A 19,769-nucleotide genomic window follows, 5' to 3' on the forward strand; every position below is an offset into this window, starting at 1 on the left:
GAGGCAATCACTTTCTTTTCCTTACATTGCTATATATTTGCCTACAGAAGTCAAAGTTAAAATGAGTATATACCCCTTGACAAAAATTATATGTTAAAATGACCATATCAATATCACAATATTAATCAACCAGTGAGTGGAGAGCAGTCTGAAGGATACGAAGTACCTAAGGACAAAATTAGCAGCTTGGTTGAATCTGGTTCAACGTATGAGGCTTTTGGATCCACAATGATATCAAAGGCATCTAAAAAAAGAGTGAAAGACAATGATTATGAGGACCCTGATGATATCGAACAATATGCAGGTGTCTACATCAATGTAGGCACTGCTAAAAAGACAGCACCACCAAAACCAATCAAGGTGTCCGAACTTCAGGACTACATGAACAGAGACAGAAGAAATGTCATTGAGGATATTGTCAAGGAGTTTACGGTGAGTATCTGTTACTAAATTATGTATTATCAAGATGTGTAAAATTATCTTCAGTTTTCAAGTAAAGAGTAACTATGAGAGAGATTATTTTAATGATAAAATAATACTAACTGAAACTGTACATTGTAATTCATATACAGTTCAACTGTGAAGAGATTTGATCACCACCTCTTTGTCTTTATTAACCAGGTTCTTCCGAGGAGTCGGCAACATCCGTGTTCTGTAGCGCTCCAGCATGAAAAATTGAAAACAAAGAACAGCTTTTCTAAGATCATACCATGTAAGTTCCTCTGTATATTAATGCCGTTTTTCTTTATGAATATATTGCCTGTATTAAGAATAATTTTGCATGTGACAGATATTCTTCGAGCCCATACATGATGGCAAACAATGCAATCTACGCCAAATTATCATACTATTTTTTCATTGTTAGATGAAGGTTTAGAGATCATTCCAATTTGAATGTTTGATCAGTGTTTAATGTTTGGTCATCAGTGAAACAGTGTATACCATTTAAATAATGTGAGATGAGAAGTGGTATTGTGTATGCATTGTTCAATTATGTTGCTGTCGAATTCACTGACTATAATACCCCTCATTAGTCAGAGAATTGTTACGATTCCACCGCAATAGTATAAATTGAAGAATATAACTATATAGCGATTTGATTTGTCATCAAAGAACAAATACTTTATGCATCCTTCTGCGAACAATTGCAGTACATTGGTTACTTTGGGCAAATGTTCTGTATTGAAAAGTGATGAAGATAGATTAAAGAGAAGTTACACCAATTTCAAATACAATCACTTGGAATATATTCTTAAAAATGATAACAGCTCTCAGTAAGCTGAAGTGTTATATATACTTAAAAGACACACATGTAGCACATTGTGTTTTTCTGAGGAAGGGAAACAGGAAATAGAATTGAGGTATTAACATTAACAGTTGTTGATCCCTATTAAAAATACATCACACATATTTTACATCTGGAAAAATTCAGAGAGTATCTATGTTTTCAATGTTGAAATCATATTTTTATAGGCCACAAAGGTTCCTGGTACTATGGATAATGTCTATTAAAAAGAGGAAAATATGTATTACTTTACATTCAGTTTTTACATCCTGCATGCCTTTCTAGTATTTTGCATAGTTCACGCATGGTAATTTTGTTAAATTACACCTAGTTATCATTTCATGTTTTCAGTTTCCATTATTTGCTACATGGTCAAATCAAATATTTAAACATGAACATTGTTCATGTCTACATATAAGTTTCCCATACCAGCTCATCCAACTGTGTTGATATTTATCCTTTTGAATCGTGTCATTTTACAAGATGATCATTCAAGAGTAAAGTTACAGGTATCTGGGAACACACGAGAGTCAGATTATTACAATGCCAGCATTATAAAGGTATATATCAGTTAAACTGCTGAGTACTTGCAGCAAAGTCCTTTTGCTACCTGAAGAAGAATCTTCATTGCAAGCTTGTGCAATTGGATATGGGTAAAGGGGATCTATTGCCATTATACATGTTTTTATGTCTTTGCTACAATGCAACATCATATATTTGTTTCTCCTTCTACTAGTTCCTCTGGTGGTAGATGGTGTGAGAACATGCTAACTATATAGCATTGCAGATAGTATTCCAAGCGTCTTTCTTGCTCAAAATGTCCTTCTGTTTTGGTTTTCCTATTGCTAACTCTCATGGTTGCATTCATGAGTGACATATATATCTAGTGATGTATAATTGCTGTGGCAACAGTGGTATTGGTTATAGATTGTCTGCATGCAATTGCATGGGGCTGATGATATTTATCAATCGATCCAGTAGATTCTCATCCATTGTCGGTTTTATTTTAATGTAACCATGTTTTCCATTTACAGTATAAAATGTCAAAGGATGTGACGGTTCTTTGTATAAGGAGCAAATAATTTATTATAATTTATAAAAGATGGTTTCATTTACTTAATTGAGAGCTAAACAGAGTAACTATTATGTTTTCTAAGGATGAAAAAGTAAAAATCAGAGTTAAGAAAACATATAAGGCTATAAAGAGAAGTGTAGAACATTAATCCATCTAGATTTCTGTGGGGCATAATACCAAATTAGACCAATTACATCATTATTTGTGTCACGCTGATACGAAACCCTTTCATAATTTGAATCTCATTTGGTGAAAAACGTCAAGTTTTGACAAATATTTTACTTGATAAATTGTCGTTATGAGGGTTCAAATGGCTATATGGTTAAGTTTATTGGACTCCATACAACTTGTATCTAATCCAGTACAAAAGGGCTTTTTGTTTTTAGAATTTCTGAGCTTCTCCATCTTTTGTTCTTATTTCATTATCTTCTTAACATTTTTGCAATAATAGTAGTGTACAGTGGAAATTCTTTTATAAATGAAATAACTTTTACGGTTGCTCAGTAACACTTTACATGTTTCTTTTTTTGTTGGCTGTAAAGTATTCACGCTACTAAGTAATCAGAAATATGACTACACCTTTAAGGGTAAATGCATATGAAAGTAGTTGTGTTAGAAAACACATTGGAGTCGCTAGTTTCTCATATTGATCAATTCGTATAGAAGTTTAGCATTTTGTAGCAGTTAATATGTACCTTTTTTAATTTTACACTGTTATTTTATGTATTTTCCTACCAGTTAGAGGTGTACTTTGAAGCGTTATTTGCTTTAATTGTATGCACTTCATGTACTTACAAAGTTTAAGCAGTAGATAAATGGTTTAATTTACAACTATGATGAAATTGAACCGGTTGTGGAAAAAGAATAAACATATGAATGATTAAGTACTATATTTCATTTTCAGGCTCGCCAAGGAATAGCAAAGTTCATAGCTGCAATAGGTAAATCATTCATGAAGATATTTTACTGTCATTCTCCATAATTTGAATAAGGGAACTTTTCTTCTGTTTATCAGTTTGATAAGCCATAGCATAACTTAGTTTATTCTATTTGTACAGTTTCATAACAGGTTTGTTGCTGATTGTAACACATATCAGTGTTATTCTTGAGCTGATATTAACTTATTAACATACTGAGAGAGTGAGAGGTTATCAAATTTTAAAATGTGATCTGTCACCGAAAGATGAACATTGTCTGCACATTGATAGAGCGCAACCCATTGCAACAAACTATCAAATATGCAAAGATAGCAACAAAAACAGATGAGAACACTAAGTAAAATAAAATAAATTAAAACAATCAACACATTTGTGAATACTATAATCTTAGAAAATGATACATTTAGCTACATATAGTTACTATCTAGCTATTTAATCGAACTATGGACATCTATATTAGTTGAATACATTACTTTTAAGGTGATTTTACCAACATAGTATTTCACCTTACATTTTTGCCAACACATGAAGTAGGTGTTAACCATGTACCTTATTTTCAAAACTACTTTGTGCCATTAGTCTTTGATAGAGCAATCATCACTAAAATGTTCATAACTAGCACCACAATATGAATGAGCAGTACCAATGCTATTGCCAGATGTCAACTTCTGTAGATATGAAATGAAAAATGTTGGAGAACAGTTCACATTTTAGTACTAAGTATATTCTCCTACAGATAATTTATTCTTTGAAGTTATTTAACTTCTTAGTTGAATTGAATTGCACACATATAGCATAGTTGCTGTGTTTTTGAAATGATAACATTGAATGCCTTTTGTTAACAATACTTCTTTATTTTTTCATAGGACCTCAGAGTAAAGGTCTTGCAGAAAAATTTTGGAGAATGGTTTTGCAACAAAATGTCAGGACATTGGTTATGCTGGTAGACAGCCCGGTAAAATGTTTAATTTTAGATTGCAACATAAGTCATTGATATGTTTAGACTTTTAATCATATGCATTTATCAAATGCCTCGATATACTATTGAATGGATAAATATAAACACACTTGATAGAATATGTCATTTAATTTACCAAAGTCTTCATGAAAATAGTGTAAGATATGACTAACGATTAAGGATATGTATTTTAAACTAACATAGACTGGACTACACTGTATCATGAGCAATATACTGAAAATGTTATTTTAAGCATTTCCGTAATTCTTAGGTTGAAAAGCAGCCAATTAATCTGTAAGTCACAAACAATCAACTTCCGTAATGTACTCAAAATTCAAGCATAGTCTCTATCACATGCACTTTGAATTGTCAAGTAAGTTTTCTCAATACTCCAATATGTTTAATAGTGTATTAAAGGGATTGTGAAGTAGTTAACAATATTTCCATGTGCTGATATATAATTGAAACAAATTAAAACATTGCAGTAAGAATACACCTAGCAGACTCTATAGAATCTTTATATTTTGTTACATTTTGTTACATTTTGTGTATCCTTTTTCTTGTCTAAGGATGGAGATGTTTATAGCTATTGGCCCAGGAAAGTAAAGACCACTGAGGTGTTTGGTGAGATGACCGTGCTTTTGCAGGAGGAAAACAATCATCAAACATACACAAACAGAAAGCTGAATATAATCACTGACGTGAGTGAAATATTCATTTTGTGTTAGTGTACATTCCCTTATGTCTACTTTTAGTGAGCCATTGTAAAGTAGACAGATTATTGTGGTATTTCAATAGTGTACAGGAATTAGGCATTTGGAACGCTACTATACGCTTGAGCTAAATTGTGTCAGATTTGCTGTATGTGAAAACGTACATTCTTTCAATTTTTCTAATGTAACAATCCATTTCCCATATTTACATGATTTACAAAGAGAAACACAATGACTGACCACTTAAGATGTAAATTTGGTTCAAAAGATTCAGGTTTTCCATGCTTGATCAAGTTTTGTTACTTTTTATGTGTATGTGATTTTACCCTGTCATAAACATGTAGGTAAGGGTTGCCACTGGTGTTTTTATATCATGGCAGAAGTTAAGTACTTCATATAAAAACACAAACATTGTAAGTAAAGGAATTGAGGCCTCTTTGATTCATGATGATCCCTTATTTATCACATGTGTCACTCTTGTTATCATGAATTATGTACTCCTCAAGCAAATTAATACAGATGAGTGCTACCATATAGTGGATGTGATACATGCCTTACACACAAAACTACTCCATGTATTTTTATTTAAATTAGTCATTTAGTTTTGTCAGATGTAGTTGGATCATCTATCTTGAAATCCTACCTTTAGTTCTGTTACATAACACTCATCATTACATTGCTATTTATTTCTTTATACAGGATGAGAAACTTGTGACTGTCCACCAGCTTCAGTTTCACGGTTGGCCTCAAGGAGGAGTTCCAGAAGATTACACAAACCTCATTGATTTTATTAAGCAGGTGAAGATGAGACAAGAGCAAACCAGTATGTCACCTATGCTCATCCACTGCAGGTAACAAATTTGCTTCTCTTGTAGTTGAGATTTTAGGGTTCAAAACTATATGAAAATCATATGCAATTGTTTTACTTACCATATCAGCAGTTTCTAATAATTTTATATGGAATAATATTAGAAACACTCCCTTAATGCAATGTATTTTAAAGTTCAATCATTCATCACTTACAGATATTAGTTAACATAAGAAATAAAATTGAAAGTATTGTCTGGAAGCCCTTAGAAGTTACCTTAAAAAATTATCAACATGCTTCAAAGTATTTGAACGCTAATATTGCATTTGACAGAGAAACACTTTTTTAATGGTTTAAAATGGATATTTCAAATATACTTTGAACAGTAGCGAACGTGACATCATCTGGGCACATGTAGATTGCGACAAACCGCACGCTGTATACATTTCTTACAGTAGTCACAACAAAAAAACGCATTTGAATACAGATTAATATCTTCCTAAGTTTTCAGTGAAATTCCTTATAAGTTAGTAATGATTAAAAAAGCCCTCATATATGTAGTGCATCGGTGATTTCTGGCTCTTTGTGTAACACAAGATAAGCTTGAACAGAAGACTCTTCGTTGTTTACATTGCGATGTCCAGCTCCAAATGCGAAGAAGGTTTGCATGTAGTTTACTATAAAGTCTACAATCGGACAGTTCTACGAAGCCTAAGCTTCCCGGTACTAAATTCAACTAGAAAGGTTAGCTAATGTTGTGTGTGAAAACCAGATTTCTATAAAAAGAAAACGTCGCATGGGGACAATTTCACATAGTTAGAAAGAGAAATATAAGAACTAAGAGGACACTGTATCAAAATCAGACACTGTATCAACCAGACAATTCCTTTAATAAATGTAAAATACCAGATACCACTTCTTGTGGCAAATGTTATGATATCTTTACAAGTTTGACTATAAGCTACTTTTACATAGTAGTCAAATAGACATCAAAACTATTAGATACAGTTTTTTGTGAAGTGAAGTTAGATATTTATAAAGATGTTTATCATGATGCTTACATAGAAGAGAATTTGCAATAAGTAATTTGGAAAGATTTCTTTAACAGAGATGGGAGTGGATCTACAGGTACTTTTCTGGCCCTGTATCAATTGTTAGATGTGCTTAGATCTAACAGCACGATCAGCGTCTATAATGTCATCAGAAATATGAGAGAAGACAGAATGAACATGGTCCTAACCCGGGTTTGTGATTTAGTAGTAAATTCAGATTAATTAAAGTAATAATTTTCCAGCATTTATTGTGTTTGTCTAAATGTTTTATTCTTAAAGTTTAATGCGACTTGTTATTGGATAAAATGTGTTTTACTGCTGCAATAAACTAATGTAATTTAAAATTTGCTGTTTTTTTTACAAAATTACATTTAAGTTACTTTAATTATTTTAATTGAGTTTGACATCATCAGTAATTCGAAAACTGACCTAAGTAGAACATGGCATGAATTGCTGATAAACCTCCAAAGTAATGTTTTCATCCCTCTGTTTTAAAAGTAGTCATGTTTGCTTACAGCTTTAGGGTCCAAGGTTTAGTTACTTCATTAATCTCCATTTAATCAGCATGCATGTCGAGGAAAATGAGAAGTAATTTAGCATCGTCGCGAGGTTCCTTATTTAAATATACTCTGCTGGTTTAATTTTACAACTAATTTATAATGTTTTGAAAGTCATAAATAGTTATGGTAATTTAACAGGTGCAGTATCTATATATCTACGACACCTTACGGCAGGCTCAGCTGACACCAGAGAAAACAAAAACATTAGCTGAGGAGTTTAAGGGAATGGATGAGCAGACATTAAAGCGTAAAGCTGTTCAAGAATTTTCCGTAAGTTGAATTTAATGTATTCACCTGAATCCTGTGACTGAGTGTATGCCAACACATATCTGTTTCTAGGATCCTGTTTAGTAAAGTTTAAGTTTCAATAATATGTTGAAAGACTACAAAGAATCTTACGTACGACAATTATACTCCATTAGAATTGCTACGAGGGTTTTCTTAGTTCGATCAAGAACAGTTCTTGCTACAGATCTAAGACACACATTCACACACACACACACACACACACACATATATATATATATCTATATATATATATATATATATATATATATATGTATATATATATATATATATATATATATATATATATATAAATATCTATATCAGATGAACTCTTTACTGTAGGTTAAATTAGCACATCCAAGTGTCATCAGTGATTATGTGCTTCAATACAGTAGTAGACTTAAAGCCAATCCAAATAATAGCATTATTCACTCCTTTCACTCTTCCTGTACAATCATAAGAAACATTGTTAGAAATATCTTATGGTTAAACAAATGGACACTAAAATGTTTCTGCTGAGGTTGATAGTTTGTAGGGTAGTCATCAAATATATTTTCAGCTTATGGACAGGTGAATCTCATGTTCCTTGATTTTATATTATCAATATCGTGAGGATACCTTTTTATTATTTTCTCCTTCAGGGGTTGAGTAAGATCAGAGAACTTAACATGCCACGGCAGAAGCAGTTGGGAGAAGCCGAAGAGAATGCTTACAAAAACAGATTTCCTGGAATCATTCCTTGTATGTACAAAGCCTCTTATCAATGGCGTGCGCGAAGAGAGGGCCAGGTGGATTGTCAGTTGTGGGAAGATTTAGTGGGGAATTTTTTTTCGGTTTACTGTCAGAGAATAGGACCCCTCTCTTTCGTTTAACCTCACACAAAGTATTTATTAGTAACTCCTAGCATTTATGGCTTCTTCAATATAACTTACTTATTTGCCACATTTAACGTCGCATCTGTTTCTGGATGAGAACCTCGACCCTTACACACGAGACTGCTTCAGTGAAAGGCATACCACCTCTATCACAAAATCCTTCACTCTCCTCTGGCTCTGCAATAAAGGTTCATTCCTCTGACTTATTCAGTACTAGAAATTTTGAATTGTGTTTTTCTTATAAGCACAACCTTGTGCTTGAAGCACTTTATACGAATCGAAGTTACAGTCTAAATATGCTTCTTTATATACTATTTGCCTTTTAATTTGTTTCGGCTTTATAGAAACTGTTTCACTTCAAATTTCCCTTCATATTTATTGGCAGGATGAAACTTGTTTTTTCTAACTACACTTTTAGTTTTTTTGCCAATTTTGAGTGTAATAACCTATGAAGGTGTGGTGTAAAATGGTTCATGTTTACTGTAGCACAATAGCTTTGCACATGGCTGTTTTTTGTCATCAAATGTTTAAATATATATAAAATGAATCAAAATGTATTAAACTAATGAAAGTTGCTTCAAACTCTGTTTACAATGACAATGGAAAATTCATTCTTTATTCAGCCTGATTCGCCATCAAAACAGTATCCAGCATATTCTGAATTTGCAGCAAATTTTGTCCTTGACGATTTATTGAATTCTTTACAGTTGACTCCTACAGACCAGTCTTGAAGTCAAATGGTGTTACTCATGGCAGCAATGATTATGTTAATGCTACCAAGTTAGAGGTTGGTTCATCCATACATGAAGATTTATGCACAAGCTTTGCCTAAACTAGTGGTATTCTAAATTCTTGTAAATTTTGATGGGTATGCTCCTACATTTAATTAGAAAGGATTGTATTTGAGCCTACACAGTAACCTGCACAGGGAACAATATCTGCTGGACTCTATAATATAAAGACTCACATGATTTTTGTGGAATGCGTCATTTGTGTGATGATAGTGCCAATTTCAATTGCAGCGTAAGGAGCGATTAGTTCATGTTGATGTTTAATGCTGAGGTTTTAAGATGTATATTTAACCATTTATCCCAGTATTAGATAATGTGTCACTTCCATGGAAGAGGAATATTCTGATATTTTAATTGAAAAACAATCTCAATATCTTGAATGTCATTTAAAGCAGATGATTATTCAGAGTTTGCTTGTTGATTTATTACCCCTCCCACCCCCCCCCAAAAAAAAGAGACAAAGTTTTAAATGGTGGTGATGCTTTTGCAGGTATTCTAGTTTTCAAGATATTCAAATATCCTTAATCATGTGAAATACTTTTAGAATGGATGATGAAATCAGCTACTCTGTCCCAAAAGTTAATGTTAAGTAACCCATTGTTGCTATTGTAATTTAAAGAATTCAACCAAAACATGTGCATTTAACTGCGTATGAATAACTTATCACCCTTTGTGTACATTCAACACTGTATTAGTTCCTGACAAATTGTTGATGCTCCATAAAATTGTGATATGCCTTAAAAGTCTCATAGTTTCCTGTTGAGTTTTTTCTTATATCCGAGGGACTGACTTTAAGTTATGTGTGATAGACTGAGTATTCCAGTCATTTAAAATTAGATGAGAATTAAATGCTTGGAAGGTCATTTCTGAAAGATAAGCAGTGGTATGTAAATCTAACAGATAAACATAGTGCAGTGCTTTTTGAGTGTATACAGTATATAAACATTAATTCAGTGCCCTTTAACTTTTGATATGGTTATATCAGTGTAAACTATGTTTACCAGGAAGTGGTGTGTCTTTCATGATGTCACAATGGTATTATGGTCTTCACATTCAACTTTCATATTTCTATAGCAATATATGATTGGAATGTTAGCTTAGAAGTCATTAGTTTCTGCATTTAAAGTAACATTAATATGCAACTTCTTTCCAATAATATACAATTCATCAGTGGATTAATACTTTAATCTTTAAAAGAATAATTTTAAAATGTAAAGCTCCATTATACAAAATGTTCTATGGATGTGGTTTCGATCAAAAGATCTTATTCAGGATTTGAATTTAAAACAATGCAGGTGAACTACCAGAATTTCTTAATCTAGTGAACATGTGCTTATTCTAGTGAATATGTGCTTATTCAGAAAAATCTTTAGGTGTTGTTTTCTATTTGAAAATGCTTGTTTTAAATCTTTTGCTGCTTGTGTGCCCTTAGTTTCTTATACAAAACAAAATGATTCTATGTTTAACATAGGATGATGGGTCAATCCTTTTGGCGCAAGATCCTGTGGCTTCAATCTTGGAAGATTTTTGGAGACTTGTCTTTGATTACAAATGCAGTACCATTATCATGCTGAAAGACATGAGCACAGCTAACAAGGTTTGTAGAAACACATGAAATACTTTTGCAAAGCATTTAAGGCATGCAAGCTTTGTTAAAATATGTCACTTTATCTGTCTGCATCATTAAATCTCTCACATAAACAACCCAAACATATACCTAACATCATTTTCTCAAAATGATTTGGGATCATTTGTAAACTAAGACAAATTGGTTGTTCCATCAACAAGCCTTTTTTAACCTGAACTGTAAAGATCAAAGTTCTCAAAAAATCAAACAGGGTCAGAGCAGATCAATTTTGAACCTGATCCTTTGAACAATTATTTTGTTTAATCGCTCCAAAGAATGACAAATTTAACAACCTTGTCAAGTGCTGATGCTCCAACTACTTGTAAATGTGTATTGTATTGTTCTGCTTACCGTTTGCAAACATTTGCATATTTTAAAATGTGACAAAATGGAACTCAGTTATGATTGTTATCAACAGCTGAGGCTAAGTCTTACAGCCCAGTCGTATCCAAAACATTGTATTTAATTCATCTGGCACTGTGTAAGGTCAATGATCATTGACCACAACATACCATACTGATCTAATAAGATCTATTGCTTTATGCCTCCTGTCCAACTACCATATGCTTGTCAGACCTTCCTTGCATATTGGATCTTTTAAAACAATTTATAAGTTTGGGCAGAGTAATTTGTGCTATAGAAAGAGTTCAAAGGTTATTAAATGGTCATTTTGAGTCTGCCATCCTTACAGCAGAATGAGTTTTACTCAGCGAAATAGGCCATTAGAGGTTAGTCACTATCTGGTTATATATGGTTTGAAACCACGAATATTTCCCCAATGCTATAATCGCTGATTGAAGTGGTCAGGAACTGTGGGTGAAATTAAGCTTAGAAGTATTTGAGTCATCTTAAAATACTTAAAAATTAATTTGATATTTACTATGGCAACTCAAACAATATTTGTGTTTAATTTTCTATTTTGATATGCAGATCTAGAATTGTAATCTGAGGATCTGGCTTGCAATAAAAGTAAACCTATTATTAATGTTGATGTCCATAAAACACTATATTTATTTTCAAAGTTATTATAAACAGCATAAAATGGTTAGGTATTTTTTATCGTGTTTACTCCTCTCTTCATTGTGTTTTTCTACAGACGGCTGCAAAGTATTGGCCAGATGCTGGGTTGATTACTTGTGGATCCATCACAGTGAAGTGTATTAACACTGAAAGTCAAGATCTGTTGAAAATAAAGACATTTCAAGTCAATCACCAAGACTATGAGGTACATCTGCGAAATCAATGAAATAAGACATTTATGAACATCACTGATCATCATCGTTCAAATCAGTTTTACTTTTAGTATTTTTAAATGGTGCTCATTGCTTCTAATTAAATAGTTTAACGAAATGATTTCATCTTGCATTGAAAATAAAACTACATCTCACTTGAATATTTTGCCTTGTTCATTTCCTCAGGATCCAGTTATTGTGAATCACTTGACTTTTGAAGCATTTCTTGGTGATGATGAAGCTCTTCCTAGGATGGTAGATTTCATACAGTCAACTAGAAACATAACATCTGGTCCTACAGTTATCCACTGTGTGTATGTATCTTTACTTATTTTGTATATTAATTAGCTAATTTATAAGAATAAAAGATAATATTTTTTTTAATAAATAATAGCCTATTTAATAATTGAACATTGTTGAAAATGCACAATTTACAGGACTGCATTACACAAGATGCTAAATGAACTGTTTAGTGGTGTTTTATAAACAGTTTTGGATACTTAATGTTTAGCATGCATACAAATCATTAAGCAGTAAATCCGAATTTAAAGAATTAATTACCGCTGCAAAATTCATAGACAGTCAGGAGAACAAATTGGACTTTTGCAAATGTCATTTCAGAAATGGAGTTGGTGTCAGTGCTGTGTATATTACAGCTAAAGCTCAAATTCAATGTCTGGAGAAAGAAGGCGCCTGTGATGTATATCTGGCTGTGCAGAAATTGAGAAAGAAAAATGTAAACTTCATGTTATCCCAGGTAAGCGGTTTAATGTGAAGCTTGCTGTAGACTATCATTGATCTATGTTTAGCATATTTCATTTCCTTTATTTTGTTTTTACAACATGCATATAAATGTTTACAAATAACATGAAGTAGTAGTGTAGAACACATGAAGTTAAGAAAGCGGAACAATTAACCCTTACGGGTTTGACAGGTGCTCCATTCCCTAAACACACAGAGAAAGAGACCAATCAAAAGTACTACAAAGCGAAGTACGCAATACAGGAAAAATACTATAACTAAACTAACGGCACCCCCCCCCCCCCCACCTGCAGAACTGCAATCCAGTACAGCAGAACACCTCCCCTACAAAAAAGGTTACTTCGCTGCGCATTCGCAGCTGTGTCCATGCAACAAATGAAAGAAAATTGGAGTATTTCAAAGTAGTAAAAGACTAATGTCAGACAATCATGTCAAGAGTTATTGCTTAAACAATTGCTTAAACAATAATTAGTAACGTTATACCTAAAAATATCTTAAGCAGGGCCTGTCATTATTACCTTTGGCAATGAGTTCCAACGATTGGTGGCACGATAACGAAGGCTCGAGTGGGAAGAAGTTGTGCAATTTGTAGTATTCAAAAGAAGCTGAGGACTTCGTGTATTGTAGTTCTGAATGAGGTAATGAATGATAAAAAGTTAGAGAGAGCGTCTGGTAGCAGATTGTGTATGAAACGATATGTGAATGAAGCAGTTCCTAGATTGATTATGTCCTGAAGTTTCAATAAATTGAATGTTGTAAAAAGAATATACCAGTGTGATCATGAGGGCCACCATGACAACTATGCCGAACAGTTCGAGTTCCACTGCCTGACATACGCCCACACAGTACTGCAATAAATTAAATGCAGATAAATCAAGGTAAAATACAGAGTGGAAAGAACGCTCTTTGGTAGTACATATTTAAGTCTACCAATAATACCGACTCCACTTGCAAATTGTGAGGATAAACTACGGATATGTTCTTACCAAGTAAGATTACAATCAGTAAATTACCCCAAGAAATGTAATCTTACTCAAAGAATTCAGAGTGTGACCATTTATGTTAATGTTAAAATCATTATCGTTGTGATGCTTAAGTTTGTTAAAGACCATGAAGTTTGTTTTGCTGATAGTTAAGTATAGTTTCTTAGCTGCAAACCAATCACAATAAGCTTTATGTTCTGAACAAACAGCCCATATTAGGTGTTTAGGGTTATCATCTGAAAAGATAATGTTTGTGTCTTCAGCAAAAAGACCAAATGAAGAATTTTGTGAGACAGATGATATGTTGTTTACATAAATAATAAATAGAAGTCGACCGAGGACTCAACCTTGGGTTACCCCGCAACGAAAAGTAACCAGGTCAGATTCTGTATTATTATAGTGAGAGTATTGTTGCCTGAGAGTCAAGTAACTTTCGAACCATTTGAGCGGAAGTCCCCTAATTCCATGGTGTGACAGCTTGGGTAGTTAAATGTTGTGGTCGACTCTGTCAAAAGCTTTGGATAAGTCTCAGAAGATTCCAATCTAAATCTCTTTCTTCTAGGCAGCTTTGTTCAATTTGTCAATAGCATCTGCAAAAGTGGTTTCGGTAGAATGACTAGACGGATTGCGTTTGTTCTTGACTTAATAGTTTTGGACTCTGTTAAATGCTAGTGTTTCTATAATTTTCCAAAGGCAGGCAAAAACAGAAATTGGAAGATAGTTAATAAGCTGATTTTGGAAAAGCGGAATAACTTTTTAGCTTGTCGGGAGAAGATGTCATGCATAAAAGAGGCGTTGAAATCTTTAACAAGAGGCTTCTCTATGTAAGGAATTACTCTACGGACAATAGCTGGACACAAACCGTCGTATCCAGCTGAGTTATTAGGGTTCAGACAATCGTATGCGCTCTATGCGTATAGAAGAAAAATTTCTAAGTAAGCAGTTCTTTGCGTGACCATTATTAGGAATGTCTCTAGCTAGTGAAGGGCCGAGGTCAGTAAAAAAGTTGGTAAAAACCCTTTGTTGATCCATTGTTGTTTCTGCTTTCTCTCACCTATTTTAATCAGGGGAAAGCTATTGTTGTAGATGTCATTAAAAGTAGTAAGAAATAAACTAAATGCTGAGTTTAGGTGGTCGATAAGTTACTCCAATAATCATTCTTTTACTTACATTTGGAATTGACAACTCATTAAAAATACTTTCAATGTCATTGTTCAAGAAAGAAATGTCGTGTCTAACTTCAACCACAAAATCGTTTCTTATAAATGGGCAAACGCCACCTCCTTTTCCGACTTCGACGATTGTTTTCTAACAATTGATAACCTTCAAGGTGAACAAGAGAAGAAACATTATCCTTAAACTAAGTTTCTGTAAAACCTAAGAAGTCTGCGGCGACTGTTAAGGTGAAAAACACTGATGTCACCCTTTTGAATTAGGAATAAATTGATCAATGATATATAAAGATTGCATCAACCTTACATCCAATGCCATATGTATTGATTATGGAAACGAGATCGTTACCATGAGAAGAATATTATTTTTTTTTACAATCAAAGAGCTCATGAGGAGAACTTATATCACTAAAAGGAAGACTTCTCTCTGTACAGTGTGGTTTAGAAATACCTCTAGGTGTTTCTAGATTTTTGGCAACTAGAGCAGGTTTCACAATAGAACATTTGACATGGAGAACAAACTAGGAGATGAACCTAAAATGGATCACCTTTACATTAAACACAAAGAAAATATGACATTAAGACAAAACGAATACGTTGAAGTAGAGAGAATATAGCAAGAGATCGTGTCAATTCATTGGTAGCTAAAGTCGTTGTACGTCATTTAGACATCAGCTCCTTTTTTTTTAAACTCTGAGCAATGTTTTTTAACAAGAGCGATGATTTTTTCATCGTGTGACCAAGCTGATTTTACCATGGGAAAGCTTTTTTGTGGCCTATGAGATCTCGGTTAGCCTTCGTGAGGTCTTCTCTGATGACGTTTTGGTCCCTTTTAACTTTCGCCCGTTCTTTATAAGTTGATCTCTTGACTATGATGGCTCTCGACTTATTGGCTCCTCACTGTTCAACTCTGTGCGATCTGTCAATATTTGTAGGGCTTGGTCACGGTGTAGCCAATTTTATTTGTAAGCGATTTCACTGACAATATTGTTTGTGTTTTTATTCGGGCTTTCTTCAATCCCTAAGACACGTAGACAGTTTCTACAAGAGTAATGCTCTACCTCATTTATCTCCTTTAGCGAACGATCACATTTATCTTCGAGCATTCTGGTGTTTTTCCCCTGCACATCTTGCGAGGATTTTTCCATGGTTACCTCTATGTCGTGTTGTTTCCCGGCATGAGTTTCCAGTCGTTCCAATTGTTCGTCCACTTTTTTTTAGCAACAGCCCTGTCAAGACAGTTTTGGAGCTTTGCTTCGAATTAAATACTTGGCTTATTACCATAGCAACAAGTTCCATACTCTCTTTTGTTTGCACTCTTGTCCTGATGCTTTTACTCATATTATTAGTTGCTAGAGTGGAACCAACGTAGAATTTTGGTCAGACAACAGTCTGTTTGAGAACACAGCTTAGGCTATGTTAGGATGGGTTCTTCAAAGCTCTGGAATCGAAGCACTTTAATAGTAAATTGTTGGAGTAGATATGCTCACTTTAGATTTCTGTGTAAAACTCTCCTGTGACCATACGTCTCGGTAAACAAGTCGTCCAAGGTCTACATGATGATTAAATCTCACATATTGTCTAGCAGCTTACAGTTGAGCAAAACAAGCTATATGTACGATGGGTATAATAAATATGATCTTGAAACATGCATATATCGCTTGAAAATAAAAATAAAAGGTTTCATGCAGCCTTTCTGATTATTCTATTTATTATGATTGATTTTGAAGATCAACTTGCCAGCTTTAGTTAAAACACGATAAATTCACATATATAAATATCTTAATATAAGCCCTTCCAGTAGCTTTTAGTCTGTACAGGACCTCCACAAAAAGGAGTGTTAATTGTTTCTAAAGTTTACTTTTCCTATATATTTTTTTATTTCAGGAGGATTATACTCTGTGCCTGAAGTTACTGAGGTGTTACTTGAACAACCAAGATGACTATTCTGCGATCTACTGAAATGAATTAATCATTTTTTTTTATATTAATTTCAAACTGTCACATGTTCTCCAATATCTATAGATGGAAACAAAAGGCAGGGAATCAATTTTTGTAATGTACCTTATTTTACATGGAAAAATTAATATTTTTTAGTATATCTTTATTTTTACTACTGAATCATTTTGGGTTAAATTGGCAAACTTTAAGCAACAGTTCTCCTATATCTATAGATGGAAACAAAAGGCAGGGAATAACTTTTTGTAATGTACCTTATTTTACATGGAAAAAATAATATTTTTTAGTATATCTTTATTTTTACTACTGAATCATTTTGGGTTAAATTGGCAAACTTTAAGCAACAATTCTCCTATATCTATAGATGGAAACAAAAGGCAGGGAATAACTTTTTGTAATGTACCTTATTTTACATGGAAAAAATAATATTTTTTAGTATATCTTTATTTTTACTACTGAATCATTTTGGGGTAAATTGGCAAACCACTTTAAGCAACAATTCTCCTATATCTATAGATGGAAACATAAGGCAGGGTATAAATTTTTGTAATGTATAGTTTAAGCTTATTTTACATGGGAAAAATAATATTTTTAGTATATCTTCATTTCTACTACTGAATCATTTTGGGGTCAATTGGCAAACCACTTTAAGCAACAATTGATAGAGCCGTAAGTGACAAGTCGTGTCATAGCTATCAATATAAGCATTTCACAATACAGTACTCGTAGCCAATATGTTAGACTGTGCTAGGAATATGCTACTGATTCTTATGGCCTAGGAGTTCACAACTATTCCAGTACACACTAGGCTACATTGTTTGCACTTGAATAGATCATATTAAATTCCATTATATGCTCTCCATAATGATGCCACAGATTTGGTCAAAGAAGTTTTCTCTGTAGTACAATGTAATACAATTATCTCTCATTTAAATATGTCAAATTTTCTTTAACCAATATGAGGCTCTTCATTGTATCGCAAAATGTAATACAGAGAAAGTAATGAACTTCTCAATGTGTTCCCCGGTCACCAGGGTCGACGGATACAGGTAGGGGTGCCATTCTTCTGAGCAAGAAAAATCTCAAACTCTTCATAAATAAGAAGTGTGCCTTTTTGAAATAGAGTGTCATTTTGTCATTTAAAAGAGAGCCGTATTGATGGAAAAATTAAATAAATCCATAAACAGTTATTCAAACAATACAGTCAATATAATTCTAGTCTTCATGTTGACAAAAAGTTTCAGCTATTTTAGTTTGGCATTAATAGAAGCCAAAGAACAGTTTGTTTTTTAAACTAAATTTAATATCTAGCAGTTTTGTTCTAGTATGTTCACAAGTTTAGCCAACTTTGACCTTTACTTCATTTGATCATGTGACTTTTGGTATTTTACATCATTTAAGACACTGAAAATATGTAGTCAGTGGTATCCTAATTGTGTTTGAAGGTTTCGGTCATATTGTTATTTTGGTGTATATATGTGTAGTAGACAAAATGTTGTTTTTGTGTGGTTATCTGACCTCTGACCCTATGACGTCATTAAGCACACAGGCACCACAACCCATTCTCAGGCACATACCCAATATGTTTTGAAGTCCATCGGCCTTATGGTAAATGAGTTGTTTGCGAAACGCTTTTTCGCACAAATTTGGTCAAGCTTGACCTTTGACCTACCTTTTTCACGTGATCCTTGGCAATTAACATTAATATATGCTCTGTAGATAAATATATATTATGTGATAACCAATATATATCCAAAGTAGGCAAAGAAAAGAAGAACTAGAACATTCGAGCCGGGAACCACTCCCTCTTCTACAACTGTATAGTTCCATTAATTTATGCTCTAAAGATCATTGTTCATATTTTCATTAATAATATACTCGATTTGGAATACAGACATTTTAGCTTGCAAAGCAGTCGCGGAGCCAGATGAGGGTGTGGGGGTGGCATGGGGAAACCCGATAGCAAGTTTTAGTTAAAATTATGGAAATGATTGCACCATCATGCATTTAAGCCATGTTATCAAAACACAAATTACCCAGCGGAGAAAAGAGCACCCCTCCCCGTAAGAAAATTCCCAAGTACAAACGTCAGCAAAATGTTGTGCCCCTCTTAAACCTCGAATACTTAACAGTGGGTACAGCTTATATGATGTCATGAAAAATCATGTGAAAATCATGCGTTACTGAAAATTCCTCGACTCTTATAATGAGGATGACAATTTAGCTTCGCCCCCTCACATCACCTGATTACGAAAGCTGTCTATGCGACTCAGTGTTAAGAAGCTAAATATTGTTACACCCTCACTGACCATAACAACTATAAGGGAAACTTTGATCTGTTCATAGTGAAATTAACGAATTATACCACCGAAATGATGTCTGACTTACCTGCTAATACTCAACAAAAAAAACAAAAAAAAGGGAGATAATTCAGAGCACCTCATCTTGTTCTGCCTGGAGATACTAGTTTATGAAACGAGTCCATCTATCATTATAGATGAAATGAAGACCAACTAAAATGGTGGAAAACCGCCACCTTCCTGCACGGACTGTATCGTTCTATTTCTCGCCTCACTAAACATTTTAGACATGGTCTTCGGCTAATCACCAGTAAATTTCTTCCACTGGTCACGCCAACTACTAATAAATCAGGTGATGTTAATGACACCCCCTCCAATGCACTCCAAAACT

At 33.6% G+C, this 19,769-nt stretch overlaps 1 protein-coding gene across 2 annotated transcripts in view; it reads left to right on the forward strand.

Moving 5' to 3' along the window:
* The window catches only part of LOC139959681 (uncharacterized), a 53,999-nt gene extending 35,441 nt beyond the window's left edge, over nucleotides 1–18,558 (forward strand). For both annotated transcript variants that reach the window (XM_071957477.1, XM_071957476.1), the window contains 16 exons: nucleotides 134–432; nucleotides 622–712; nucleotides 1,769–1,845; nucleotides 3,265–3,301; nucleotides 4,165–4,253; nucleotides 4,826–4,957; nucleotides 5,669–5,820; nucleotides 6,886–7,021; nucleotides 7,528–7,659; nucleotides 8,319–8,418; nucleotides 9,260–9,339; nucleotides 10,815–10,940; nucleotides 12,067–12,195; nucleotides 12,389–12,516; nucleotides 12,824–12,959; nucleotides 17,007–18,558. In XM_071957477.1, coding sequence (XP_071813578.1) covers nucleotides 134–432; nucleotides 622–712; nucleotides 1,769–1,845; nucleotides 3,265–3,301; nucleotides 4,165–4,253; nucleotides 4,826–4,957; nucleotides 5,669–5,820; nucleotides 6,886–7,021; nucleotides 7,528–7,659; nucleotides 8,319–8,418; nucleotides 9,260–9,339; nucleotides 10,815–10,940; nucleotides 12,067–12,195; nucleotides 12,389–12,516; nucleotides 12,824–12,959; nucleotides 17,007–17,081 — 1,919 coding nt within the window. In that variant the 3' untranslated portion in view covers nucleotides 17,082–18,558. The remainder of the gene's footprint in view (nucleotides 1–133; nucleotides 433–621; nucleotides 713–1,768; nucleotides 1,846–3,264; nucleotides 3,302–4,164; nucleotides 4,254–4,825; nucleotides 4,958–5,668; nucleotides 5,821–6,885; nucleotides 7,022–7,527; nucleotides 7,660–8,318; nucleotides 8,419–9,259; nucleotides 9,340–10,814; nucleotides 10,941–12,066; nucleotides 12,196–12,388; nucleotides 12,517–12,823; nucleotides 12,960–17,006) is intronic.
* The last annotated feature ends 1,211 nt before the right edge of the window (nucleotides 18,559–19,769 follow it).

This window comes from Apostichopus japonicus, chromosome 19 (assembly GCF_037975245.1).
Source record: "Apostichopus japonicus isolate 1M-3 chromosome 19, ASM3797524v1, whole genome shotgun sequence".
NCBI classification, from domain to species: Eukaryota; Metazoa; Echinodermata; class Holothuroidea; order Aspidochirotida; family Stichopodidae; genus Apostichopus; species Apostichopus japonicus.